This window comes from Eleutherodactylus coqui, chromosome 12 (assembly GCF_035609145.1).
Source record: "Eleutherodactylus coqui strain aEleCoq1 chromosome 12, aEleCoq1.hap1, whole genome shotgun sequence".
Classification (NCBI taxonomy): domain Eukaryota; kingdom Metazoa; phylum Chordata; class Amphibia; order Anura; family Eleutherodactylidae; genus Eleutherodactylus; species Eleutherodactylus coqui.
This window is the reverse complement of record NC_089848.1, coordinates 66,528,421-66,541,931: the sequence shown is the minus strand read 5'-3', so window position 1 is coordinate 66,541,931 and position 13,511 is coordinate 66,528,421. Positions and strand designations below refer to the sequence as shown.

Below are 13,511 nucleotides of genomic sequence, written 5' to 3'. Positions count from 1 at the left end.
GTTGACTCAGCCTTACATCCTTCCAAGGTCGGTAAAATGAGTACCCAGCTTGGATATGGGTAATAAATAGCTATAGGGGGTGCAGAGGTAACAGTTGCACCATGCCCTAGTGCCCAAGGAAGTCCAAAGGTGTCTCTGTTACCTAAGAAGATACCAGTATTATGAATGGTTCCAGATAGGTCATGTTACAGATTTTGCATAGGGGCCCAGGAGCTTTAAGTTATGCCTCTGCCAACTATAAACATAAAATATCCTTCCAACCAGCTCAGGGCTATAAAGGAATCTAAGAGCACCGTATATCATCTCCTAAAGTACTAAAGCTGTCCATAAACAGCTAGATATCCCAAAAACAACGCCATCTGCTTGGTACTTCTGCTATACTTATGAAGTCACCAACACAGTGGGGTAGCAATCCTTTCCTTTCTCATAACTCGGGCATTTTCAGTCAATGCCCCTTCCTTACCCAGCCGATCATGAGATAAGGCAGAACTATCCGGCAGCATTTGATCAGTTTAGTCATGATGACTTATAAAATGAATCAAGAAAATGAAATAAAAAATTGATGACAAATGAAACAATTTCTACTATATACATGATAAAAATGTGTAACACTAGATAAGTTTATTCTAACACACCTATTTAGTATGCAACCACACGAAGTATGTGCTCCGCTATGCCAGATATGAGATAAGAACGGTTCATCTTCAAAGAAAACTGCATGTATTTGTCTCCCTCTAGTGAGCAAGGACATACAAGGCTGATAGCTCAAAAATAGCTTCAGATCTTCTTGGATTCTCTCTACTGAAACATCCTGCAGATATTTGTTAACCTCTAAAAATGTTCAAGGTTGCAGAAAGATGACTAAAAATGTTTGTTGTGTCTAAAGAATCCAGTACATCCTACTGTGAGAACATCTAAAAATACAAGGGATGTGAGGAAACAGTAGGACAAGGACCTAAGGAAGTGTCCAATAGTCTAAAATTATCTCCATCTTCTTATCTGAGCCAATGATAACAAATGATATGTAGATGTAAATAACAGGTAACCAATGGAAGAATAGTGTGCAGCACTGGCGTAACTATAGAGGATGCAGGGGATGCGGTTGCACCCGGGCCCAGGAGCCTTAGGGGGCCCATAAGGCCTCTCTTCCCCATATAGGGAGTCCAGTACTATGAATAAAGTATTATAGTTGGGGGCCCTGTTACAGGTTTTGCATTGGGGCCCAGAAGCTTCAAGTTACGTCTCTGGTGTGCACATTGTAATATTTCAATATTCTGGATTTGCTGAGCTCCATGGGACAAAGTGCTCTACCCTCAGGTTTATTCTACAGAGAGTTGATTCTTGTATGTCAATCAAATGCAAAAAAAAGTTAGTAAAATCTTAATTCTGTGAAATATCTTCTCAAATAGACTATGTTATACAGTGTACATTGCCTTAAGTAATTGTAGCCGATTTGTAGACTTGAACCAAGTTACACTGAGTAATATAATTTGATTTTCAATAAAACGAGTTAAAAAAAATCTTAATTCTGTCACTTTTTGTTCATTAATTTCCATAGCAACACCCAAAATGCTTTAGGATGGACTAAATATTTCAAAAGTGAGATGTCCTGTGCCCATAACCTGTCACGAAAGGTGCAATCAGGTTGATAAAGTTGATGCCCCAACTATTATTATCTTGGCCAGCACTGCTATAGATCGGTCCTAGTAACATAGGCATTACGCATTGCACAGTAATTTTTCAACTTAACCCTTTCCAATCCAATTTTGGATTCAGGGTTTCCTAAAAGGCTTTTTGCTGTTATACAATGGTGCCATCTGCTGGCTAAAAGCAGTGTGTGTGCGCCAGAGAGGCTCCGACAGCGGAGTGGCTGGCAATAGACGGTAAGAATACCCTGTCGGACATCTTCTGACATTGGAGCTGTGCAAGCTTCAATCAGAATGTAGGAAGACGTCAGATAGCGGATTGGAAAGGGTTAATACTTTTCTTTAATTTGAAGGAGGACATCTTTAAATATAATTATGAGGGGGTCTCACTGATTATTTTAATGATCAAATATTAGCTTTCAGGGGGTAACGTGGAATCAATTGGCACATTGTAGCTCTCTTGGCCCTATAACTAGTATCACAGCAGCAGACGTGGATCCATTGTGCCTCTAAACAAATCTGACTTAGGGCCTAATCTGAAGGCTGCCATTGAGGATTCCCAGATTTCACCCTATAAACCTAGCAATCGGGATCTGGTCTTCACTGCAGGAAACTCCAGACCACTACACCAGAAATAGTCTCGGTTAAGAGACAGCTGACGCAAATTGGTCAGTAGATTTGTAACATGGTACCTGAGGGTGTAGGCCTGGACATAGTCGATGAACAGAGTCGAGGTCAGGTCTAATGGATATCTAGTGTAATGAGGTACCAGAGAGAATAGTCAGAGACACAGTCTAGGAATAAGCCAAGGTTAGGACAGGGAAATAACTTGTCTTGTTGGAAAACTGTCCGAGACTCTGCACAGGTAGCTAACAAGAATCAAAGTTAGTGAGCAAGCCGAAGTCAGGAGAGGAGAAAACAGGAGAAGAGTAAAACAAGTACAGATCAAAACCAGGAAATCAGAGAGGAACACCAGATCAACTTTCCTTTACAGTGAGACACTAATTGCTTAGCTACCCTCCAGTGCAAAAGGATGCCTTAAGTAGAACGGAACCTATCTGAATTGACCATGGACTGCAAAGCAGGGTGTACGCTAGCACTTTAAGAGGCAGATCAGCCACATGTGCGCACTCTTCAGGCAGCAGTAACAGCTGGGATGTGAGCTGAGAGGATGTAGCATCTACTACAGATAACACAGGGACTATAAGACCTGCCATGACCGATGGAGGGAGGAGCTAAGAGATGCCATCAGCCATGACCAGCAACCATAACAGCTACTAAAGTGGTGTCAGAAATCCAGACCTCCATTATTACCTAAACAAACCCATAAGGTATATGAGAATTGGTGGTTCATGGTAGACAACCTTCTTAGGCAGTCCATACATTTTTAGCCTAACACTCATTCACCTCACAGCTATCTTGTCTGACAGTTGGCCAAGTGTGCATTTGTCCTGAATGTAGGGAGGAGAAAGTTGCTTACCGAACAGAAATTGGACAATTGAAGTCAAACTGCCCGATTCTTATCTCTTTTAACATCTAGCACTGGGGGAGAATTGGGAGGCCCCCATATGCATTAGATGATTAGCTGGTCCTGCTAAAACCGGTGGGTTCAGTCAATCTACAACTAATATGTATGGCCACTAGAGATGAGCGAGCATACTCGCTAAGGGCAATTGCTCGAGCGAGCATTGCCCTTAGCGAGTACCTGCCCGCTCGAGAGACAAGGTTCAGGTGCTGGCGCGGGGGAGCAGTGAGTAGCGGCAGTCAGCAGGGGGGAGTGGGGGGAGAGAGGTAGAGAGAGAGAGATCTCCCCTCCGTTCCGCCCCGCTCTCCCCCTGCTCTCCCTGCCCGCCACCGGCACCCGAACCTTGTCTCTCGAGTGGGCAGGTACTCGCTAATGGCAATGCTCGCTCGAGCAATTGCCCTTAGCGAGTATGCTCACTCATCACTAATGGCCACTCTTCGAACAAATCTAATCTGCCTCAAAATAAAATCTGGGCATTTGTCAGTTAATTCTAGGAGATAAGTGTAATCATAAAATACTTCTTACAAGCTATCATGTTGAAATAAAGAGGAATGTGGATTTATGGGAAATTTGATCAAATGCATGAAGGTCAAGTTGCCATATGCAATTTGTTTCTGCCTGTGAACAGTCTATAGCTCTTTGTGACAATCTGTAATAGACACTGATTAGACATGCAAGGTGGAATCGAGGGAAGAAAAGAAATGAAAAGCAAATGAAGGAATCATTCTGAGGGTATAAAGTGCGTAAAGAAGTTCTACTTTTTTTTTTGCCGTGGTAATGAAAATGTACTATATCACAACGACATCATAAGTGACTACTACCCACTCAGGTAGGGCTTTTTACTTGCCTACATTAATAGAGTATATATACTGTACATTGTTGCAGCTGTCCAGAGTCGTTACCATTCACGGAGATGTGAAGGAATTGCATACTCTAGAAGTGCATAGGAGTCATTGTTTGTGGCCCCCTGCACTAGCCCCTTCTCCTCCTGAATGAAACCAAGAGCATGACAGAAGTGACATCTACAGGATACGATCAGAACTGCAAAACATACCGTATTATGAATGTTTAGTGATGTCACTGATTTTAGTGACATCATAGTGTATTTTCTAAATGTTTGCTTTCTAAATATTTTTCTGCCACCATTTTTTGTTCAACCATGTGTTCCCAGTAGTAACTAGAGATGAGCGAGCATACTCGATAAGGCAAACTACTCGAGCGAGTAGTGCCTTATTCGACTACCTGCCCGCTCATCTCTAAAGATTCAGGTGCCGGCGAGGGTGACAGGTGAGTTGCGGCAGTGAGCAGGGGGGAGCCGGGGGGGGGGGGGGAGAGGGAGAGATCTCCCCTCCGTTCCTCCCTGCTCTCCCCCACCGCTCCCCGCCCCCCGCCGGCCCCCGAATCTTTAGAGACGAGCGGGCAGGTACTCGCATAAGGCATTACTCGCTCGAGTAGTTTGCCTTATCGAGTATGCTCGCTCATCTCCAGTAGTAACTAATCAGATCACCTCTTCAATTTTCATATAAGCTGTAGAAAAATTAAAGAGGTCATCTGGATGGTGACTATCAGCACCTCCAAGACTTTTCCTCATTCATGAGGCTCAAGATACAGATATATTCTAAGCTTTGAACAGTTGCACTCAATAACCTTTTTTACATTCCCTTTAAAGGGGTATTTCCATCTCAGCAAGAAATCCCTTATCCACAGGATAGGGGATACCTTGCTAATTGGTGGTGGTCCAACTCCTGGGACCCCCAACTATCCTGAGATATCACCCCCAGTCTGTCCTAAAGTTTTTGACAGCAGTGGCAGTGCATGCATGCCACTGCTTAATCAACTTCAACTGGATCAGTTAAAAGGCCAAGTTCAAGTGCTCAGCAATCTCCGGTGGTCTCACTGAATTGAACAAGAATAATGGAGATTGCCAAGAGCTTAAACTCGGGGCGCATCTACATAGGCAATGGCGCAGTGGTGCGCATACGTGCCTACTACTCTCAAAAACTACAGGATGCACCGGGCGTGAAAACCCAGGATCAGTGGCGGTATTATTGATTGAACCTGCGATGGAGGCTTCTAAAGGAATCTTTAGTGTAGATGTGACTGGCATTTAACGGAAAAACTGGCCATGTTGCCCGCGGAAACATCAAAACTCAGAGTTAATGTCCTAACTTATTGTCGACATCCAACATACATGTATGTCAAATGTGGGCAGACTTCATATGGAGTAGGCTCAAAAACCGAGCTCCCTTCATACGAGTCGAGTGTTGACTGTCCTTGGCATATGACACTTTACCGCAGTGGCTGAAATTGGAGATAACTAAGATTGTGTCCGGTAACCATTTAGACGTCCCTGTCAATTCTAACAGTGGCATTTAAATATCCTCATAGAGGAAGGCAGTTCCCTGTATTACCTGAACATCTCGCCTGCCAAGGGATTGTGGGTGGCTGTCTGTTGGTCATGGCAGTCTGAGGCTTTGTGAAGGTTCCAATACTGCCATGGAATTGCTTATTAAGTCCTGCCAATGCCTGTCAAAATACAATACACTGCAGTACTGAAGCACTATTCTTGTAGTGCAAAATACTAGAATCTCAGGCGGAAAGCTAGCGGGAGCAATGATCCCTTGGGATCTTTTTCATGCTAGTGTGAACAGCGACTAGATCTCAACAGCTTCAAACTAGTTAGATTACATGTATAAATGGTAGAAACCAAAGAGTATTATTTATGAAGCTGAGCGCACGGCTGTTGCTCTCCTTACTTTCTTTGCCTCTTTCCTTGTTACGAGGGTGCATAAGTTGCTGCTCCCGCCGATGTCGCTCCGCTTCCTGTTCCTGTCGCTGCTGCTCCAACTTATGCTCCTTCTCTCTCTCTAGGATCTCCTGTTGCTGTTTCATTGCCAGTAATTCCTGCTGCAGCTTGTAGTAGAAAAATGAGAAAAAAAGGTATTTATAGTAGATTCATCCATAGATTTTATATACAAAGCAACAAGATTATGTACATTGGGGTATGAAGCGGAGCACTCCTTCAAGGTGTATCCCCCAAATACTGTTCTCAGGGGCTACAAATGGGTTCACCGTAAACCAGAGCCCTCTGCAAGATTGATGGGCTATCTTTACTTTGCAGTAGAGCTCTACTCAGGCTGCCTTCACACATGCATTGGGGGATTTTTGCTTGTGGAACCACTGTGGACACTCCATGGTGTTTACAATACAAACCAAGTGAATGAGATTTTTCAGATCACCTTCATACATGGCGGATTTTTTCTACTGCGGAAATGCTGGAAATTTGAAAAATACTGCAGATTATGAATCTGCAGCAGGTCTACTTATGTTGCAGAAATGCGCGGAAATGTAGCAGATTTTTTTGAAATCCACATCCCATCCAGTTAGAGGTTCAGGCTGGTGCTCTGTCCCTTTTCCTTTCTTTACACTGCAGCTCTGATTGTTTGTTTATTTACAAATAAGCGAATTTCCAACTTGCTCATGTGCACTACAAACTACAGAATAATTATGAAATACAAGCAATTACAAGACCAAATTAAAATAAGCAAGGGACTTTTAGGACTATAACATTGATGACCTATCCACGGGAAAGGTCATCATTATCAGATCAGAAGGGTCCGATTCCCCAGAACTAGCACAGCTCCATACACTATGTTGTGGCCTGGAATGGTATTACCGCTATTTCCCATTCACTTCAATGAGACTGGGCATGCACTGCCATAATGGGCCACTGCAATAGCTAATTGGCGGAGGTGCTGGGGACATTGGACCCTACTGATCTCATGTTGATGATGTCTTTAATAATGGAAGTTATACTACTAGTTGGAAGCACAGTACAGAAGCGATATACATTCAGGGAAGCACTATAATGTGCAAATTATTATACTACGTACGATTTTCATAACTTCTGATCATAAGGAAATAAATATAGTCAATAAAGGATATTATTGTCAGCCTGCCTTCTGTCTATACTGAACGCAGTCAGGCCTCATGAAGGCTACCACAGCCCATGTGGTCCCCCGTGGCTCTATGTTATGAATCAGCACAGACTCTATTGGGCGCCATTTATCTGACAGATTTGTCTAGAAGCAATGTTTCAAGGCAAAATGCTTCCTTAATACAAGATCAAATGGAGTTGGGCATGATTTTTTTTCCAGAATCCCTATGAATCTAACAGAAAAAACCTTGGTGTACTTTCATCTGATTCTGGTATAGATACATAACAGGTCGAGCCGTGATAAAGACATGGGCAAGGGAAACGAGGATCAATTGTCAACTTTCGCCATTGTTAAAACCCCCCTCCCACATCTAGCAACCAGACATTATTGGGGCCTTGCTTGTTACACAAAAGGAATAAACAATGGTGTCGGGATCAGTAATAGCGCTCCTCCAGTGCTAAATGATGATGTGATCAGTAAATGAAGAAAAAATGACTTACCCGGTACTGAGTGAGCGACCCTGGGATGGGTTAGCTCACTAGTACCTCCAATTCCGGGATAGCCTGTAGGTAAATAATTTGGACGATCCTCCTTCCCTGATCCTGTCCGGAGAGCTGCTTGGATGTCTGGGGTCCCTATTGCTAGGGAGCCCAGTATAAACGAGAATCAAAATAAAAAAATATCCAGTATAGCGCTTCACGGGATGAAGGATGGATGAAATATATCTTTTTCTACACCATAAGGTGAAGTTTTATTGCAACGCGTTTCAACCCTATAAAGGGTCTTTATCAAGCTTGATAAAGAGACCCTTTATAGGGTTGAAACGCGTTGCAATAAAACTTCACCTTATGGTGTAGAAAAAGATATATTTCATCCATCCTTCATCCCGTGAAGCGCTATACTGGATATTTTTTTATTTTGATTCTTGTTACACAAAAGGAGTTGTCCAAACTCTTTAACACTTTGAGTGCCACATCATCTGAAAGTGGGTGACGGATATATTTCTGCAGGGGCCCCGTCACCCAAAAATGGGTGACAGTTTCCTTTACTAAGAAATATTTTAATAGTAGCCCAAGTGGCAGACATCCTTTCGTCATTTGGGCCTCAACGGGAGCTCAGTCAAAAAACACTTGGCACTGAACGTGTTAATTAGGAACTAAAAAGAAATGGAAGTATTTAGACCAGGCATTTCAACAATAGCTGCATTTACGAAGCCCAACTACATGGCTGGCCTTGGCTACATTTAGCTACATACAACTTCTATGGTCGCACAGGGCATTGGCCCCCAGCTTGTGGAGGGGAGGCACTAAGTTGATGTAGGCTGGGGGTGATTGCCCCTCTTAGTTGTTGCGTCCTCCGGAAATGCAACCTCTAAAACACAAACAAAAAGGCACAACTGTGCAAAAGGAAACAAAAACTAAAGGGGAATGCTCTCCCAATCATTCCCTAACCCGGGAGGGGGCCCTGCTTACTCGGCGGACCGACCGCTCTGACAAGTGCGAGCCCGCACGCGTGCCTGGGTCACTGACAAGTCCCTATAGGGGAGCCCTGGCACAACAGAAAGCCAAAACCGAAAACCAAACAAAGCATAAAAGAACTTAGCTAGGAGCTTCAGCCAAGGTGTGTTCCTCCATCACTGTCCACAGGTAACTGAAGGATTGACCAGCACAGGAGATCATGCTGGCACTGTTTAAGTAGGAGCAAAGCTACTCAGCACCAGGTGCTGACTGACGTTACTCCTGCAACTATCATGCCCCTCAGCTCCAGGAGAAGCAAGGGCACACCCAAAACCTGGTCTGGCCTGCAAGCCTGGTGCAGGCCTCAGAATGGCTGGAACATTAGGTCTGCCTGGCTAGATAATATTCTTTCTCTGTGCGCCAGTGCCTTGTAGAGGTACATAGATCATCCTGCTCCTGGCTGAGTCTCCTTCTGCTTGATGTTCTGAGGCGCCACTGTCAGACCATCACTGCCCCCGAAACATAGTCACTTTAGTTCTGCTACTATATTTCTGTTATGTGATTGATTTTGAGCCTGTATTTATGTTATGAGCTTGGTTCTGGCCTTATATCTATGCACTGGTGTTCATTTGTGCTGTGCATATATTATTAGCTTGGTTTCTGTGCTGTATTTATGTTGTGAATTTGGTTCTGGTACTGTATTAATATACTGAGCTAGGTTTTGGTACAGGTTTTATTGTCTGAGCTGTTCTGGTGTGGGTACGCTGCAAACTTGCTGCTTTTTGCACACACTGAGTACAGGCAGATTCCTATCAGTGTAATATACCAATATAGAAGCTCTAAGGCCGGATTTCCACGAGTGGCATTTGTGCCACGTTTTTTGCAGAATGGGCATTGAATATTTTACTGTACTTTTAGCATCCACAAATCGTGCGCATTTGCGCGTGCAAAGAAACACAAAACCATGCTTGCTGACATTCATTGAAATGGGTAATTAAGTTAACTAGTTCAATATGTGCTTTTTTTGTGCGCAAGAGCTCAGGAAAATAGGGCATGTTGCATATGTTTTCGCGTGAACAACCCCATTGAAATCAACGGGTTTCATTCTCTGTGTATTGCGTGTGTAACTGCGTCTGTGTGAATAGGCCCTAACACATGCTGTTTTAGTGTGCTACTAAGTTAATGAGTTGTGCTGAATTGCGACTATGCTAATTGAGTAGCATGGCCACAGCTCAAAGTGAATGGCAATAGCTGCGTTACGCATTTAGCGTAGCATCAGGGCGTAACTATAGGGGATGTAGAGGATGCAGTTGCACCCAGGCCCAGGGGGGCCCATAAGGACAATCTTCTCCAAATAGGGAGCCCAGTAATATGAATAAAGCATTATAGTTGGGGACCCTGTTACAGATTCTACATCAGGGCCCAGAAGCTTCAACTTACGCCTCTGTGTAGCGTAGTATGCAGGCGGGGGCAGTCTGTGCTGCAGATGTAGAGCGCCATCCTTCATGGATGGTGCTGCTACATCTGTATATCTTTGTCGGGTTGGCAGACACCAATGAAAATTCCGAGCAGGGTGTCACCTTAACTAAGGAGGGCACTGCCCAACTACTTGAGGAAAGCAAGTTTCATCACCAACACAGAAAGGGGTTCTTTACTGTAAGAGCAGTTAGACTGTGGAACTCTCTGCCTGAGGAAGTGGTGATGGCAAAATCCATAGAGGAGTTTAAAAGGGGACTTGATGTCTTTCTAGAGAAGAAGGATATTATAGGTTATAAATCTTAGGTTAATTGTTAATCCGGGTTTACAGGCAGGTAGGAACTATTAGGGGTTGATCCAGGGAACAGTCTGATTGCCATTAGGGAGTCGGAAAGGAATTTTTTCCCCAAAAGGGCTAATTGGCTTCTGCTCTTGGGGTTTTTTGCCTTCCTCTGGATCAACATAGGAGGATAGACAGGCTGGACTAGATGGACATTGTCTTCATTCGGCCTAACGAACTATGTTACTATGTTACTTGATCCCATCCAGTCATTGGACTGCGCATCATATTTTGTGATACTTAATCTTTTTTCTGAACTCATCCGAGATTCTTCCCATTTTATTTACACAAACATGGTAGATAATTTATTGATTCTCCAGGCAATGTCTAGTTGTTACTTTCGAAAAGACTGAATTACAGTCATTAAAAAATGCAGTTTAAAGAATCAAATAGAAGAAAATTGGGCAATTAAACAAACAGTCTTTCCGTGTAATGGCTGTATGGGAAAACAATGTGATCATTTCATTCTGAAAGAGAGCTTAGATCCTACCAAGTTCACAGCAATGCAGACATTAACCTGTCCAGTGCCAGGGCCATGGGTGGTACACTGTGTCACATACATCCCCAGCAGCTCATATTGCAAAACCTGAGCTTTCTTGGAAATCACATTGCTTTGTAAAGAACTTAATGGAAGCAATGCCCTGGGGAACCATTCACAGTCAGTTGTAAATGTTCTTAAGAGAAACATTCCTAGTCACTCTTTTCCTCTTTGGATAACAGACAAGAAGAATGACAATGGAAGCCCTGTTAATAAGAAAAATCTACTCAACTATGCAGGAAACAGATTTGCTGAATTAAAGAAAATCTGCTGCCCCATTGCTTGCTTAGGGAGGGTGGCCCTGGGACAATTTGAGCAAAATCAAAAACAACATTAACTTTTAAGAAGTAGAGAGGCATTAATCATATACTGAGCGGTAACTCTTGTAAATGCTAAACTTTGTACGGAGAATGTATCATGTGACCGCCACATCGATGACACCAGATTCCACACGGCTTATACCATACAATGAGAAATGATTCATGGAATTATAATACGGTGGTGTCCAACCTTGGGTTGTCCAGGTGTTTCAAACTAGAATTCCCATTGGGCCTTGACAGCTGCACAACTTCCACAACTTGCCAAAAACCTACAACTCCCAGCATAATCAACCTCCAGTGGGGATACCGTTGTAGCATATAATAATCATGTGCTGCCATAGACGTCAATAGTAGTCCAACTCTTAGGCTCCGTTACCCTTTTTTTCCTTTCGTTTTCGCCCGAACATGTCAGCTGCACCTCAAGAACGTCGCAAGAATCCGCTCTTTTCTCATTGTGGACACGCTAAAAACGCTCACTGTTGCCCTCATCCACTCTTGGCTCGATTATTGCAACTCGTTGCTGATCGGCCTCCCCTACACCAGACTCTACCCTCTCCAATCCATCCTGAATGCGGCAGCCAGGCTCATCTTCCTGTCCAGCCGCTACTCGGACGCCTCTGCCCTGTGCCGGTCACTGCACTGGCTGCCTGCCAAATACAGAATACAATTTAAACTTACAACCTTCATCCACAAAGTCCTCCACAGCGCAGCGCCCCCCTATATCGCCTCCCTCCTCTCAATCCATTACCCAGCCCGGGCTCTCCGCTCTGCTAACGAAACCACACTGAGCGCCCCTTTAATTCGAACTTCTCATTCTCGCCTCCAAGACTTCTCCAGAGCAGCACCGGTCTTCTGGAACGCACTACCAAAGGCTACCCAAGCAATCCAGGACTCAGGTGTTCTCTAAAAACGTACCTCTTCAGGGAGGCATACCGCATTCCCTAAACAAAGCCCTCTGTACTCCGCCTGATAACATGCTCCCTGACCTATTGACTGCAATCCCTGCTAGCCATCATAAACCGTTCCTGCAGTCATAACGATTCTGCCGTCACACGGCTAAATGTCTGACTATTGTCTATAGAATCCCTCACTCTCCACCTCGCCATACAGTGCACATCTCCAGCCCCTTTACCTTCTGTATCACCCCACTACTTGTAGTATGTAAGCTTGTTGGGGCAGGACTCTCACCCCTATTGTTTCCATCAACTGATTACTATGTAACCGTGGTTCTGTAATGTTTGTACTTTTGTCTTTCTGTATCCCCCGTCTATGTAAGTGCTGCGGAATATGTTGGCGCTATACAAATACAGTTTATTATTATTATTTCACCCTTACCTTTTCGACACCATAATGTTCTTGTTTTTCCATCCACATGGCCGGATGAGGGCTTGTTTTTTTGCAGGACAAGTTGGATTTTGTAATGGCATCATTTAATATACCATACAATGTATTGCAAAACTTTTAAATACTGTTTTGTAGGGTTTAATCAAAAAAGCCCACAATTCTGCCTTTGTTTTTTCGGGTTTCATTTTCCCGGCTTTTATCACACAGTAAAAAGGACGTTATCTTTATTTTACAGGCCAGTATGATTGCGTCAATATCTAATATGGGACGGTATACTACAAAGTAAAAAACTAAATGCGCTTTGCGTCACCATAAGGTGAGTTCTATGACTTTTTTTTTGTATCAATTAATCCGTGTTGGGGCTTATTTTTTACAGGGCAAGATGTAGCAATGCAATTTGGATTATTTTTTTATTCCATTTTTGGGGAAGGAAGCAAAGTGCCCCCAAAACGTACTTTCAACATTGTTCATTTTATGTTGTTTCATTAATAAGGTAATGTCATGCTTTAATACTGTAGTTTGTACTTTTGCAGACGTAGCAATATCAATTCTTTGTTTGTTTTTTCAATTATTTATATTTTTATGGAGGATTTAAATATGTAATTTCACCCACTGGCTCATGGAAAACTGGGGATTAGAAACCAAGCCTGCAGAGGGGAAAACTGCTGGAAAATGCAGTGCTACTTCTTATGTGCACATAAATGAAAGCTCTTTCTGAAAAGTCTCCTGAAAGTTTAAATATGCTTTAAAAGCAAACAAACTATGTCTTATCAAACTTTACAGATACAAAGGAGAGTAGTGTAAAGCCCCATTTACACGCAACGATTATCGCTCAAAATGTGTTCAAATGATGGCTTTTAATCGATAATCGTTGCGTGTAAACCCTTCCATATTTCACGCTTCGGCTAAACTATGATTTTTAGGTCA

General features: G+C 43.3%; 1 protein-coding gene across 2 annotated transcripts in view; it reads right to left on the bottom strand.

Annotated features, from left to right (window-relative positions):
* Nucleotides 1–13,511, bottom strand: part of HDAC9 (histone deacetylase 9) — a 508,513-nt gene that overhangs the window by 85,970 nt on the left and 409,032 nt on the right. For both annotated transcript variants that reach the window (XM_066585479.1, XM_066585478.1), the window contains one exon: nt 5,928–6,084. In XM_066585479.1, the coding sequence (XP_066441576.1) occupies nt 5,928–6,084 (157 nt within the window). The remainder of the gene's footprint in view (nt 1–5,927; nt 6,085–13,511) is intronic.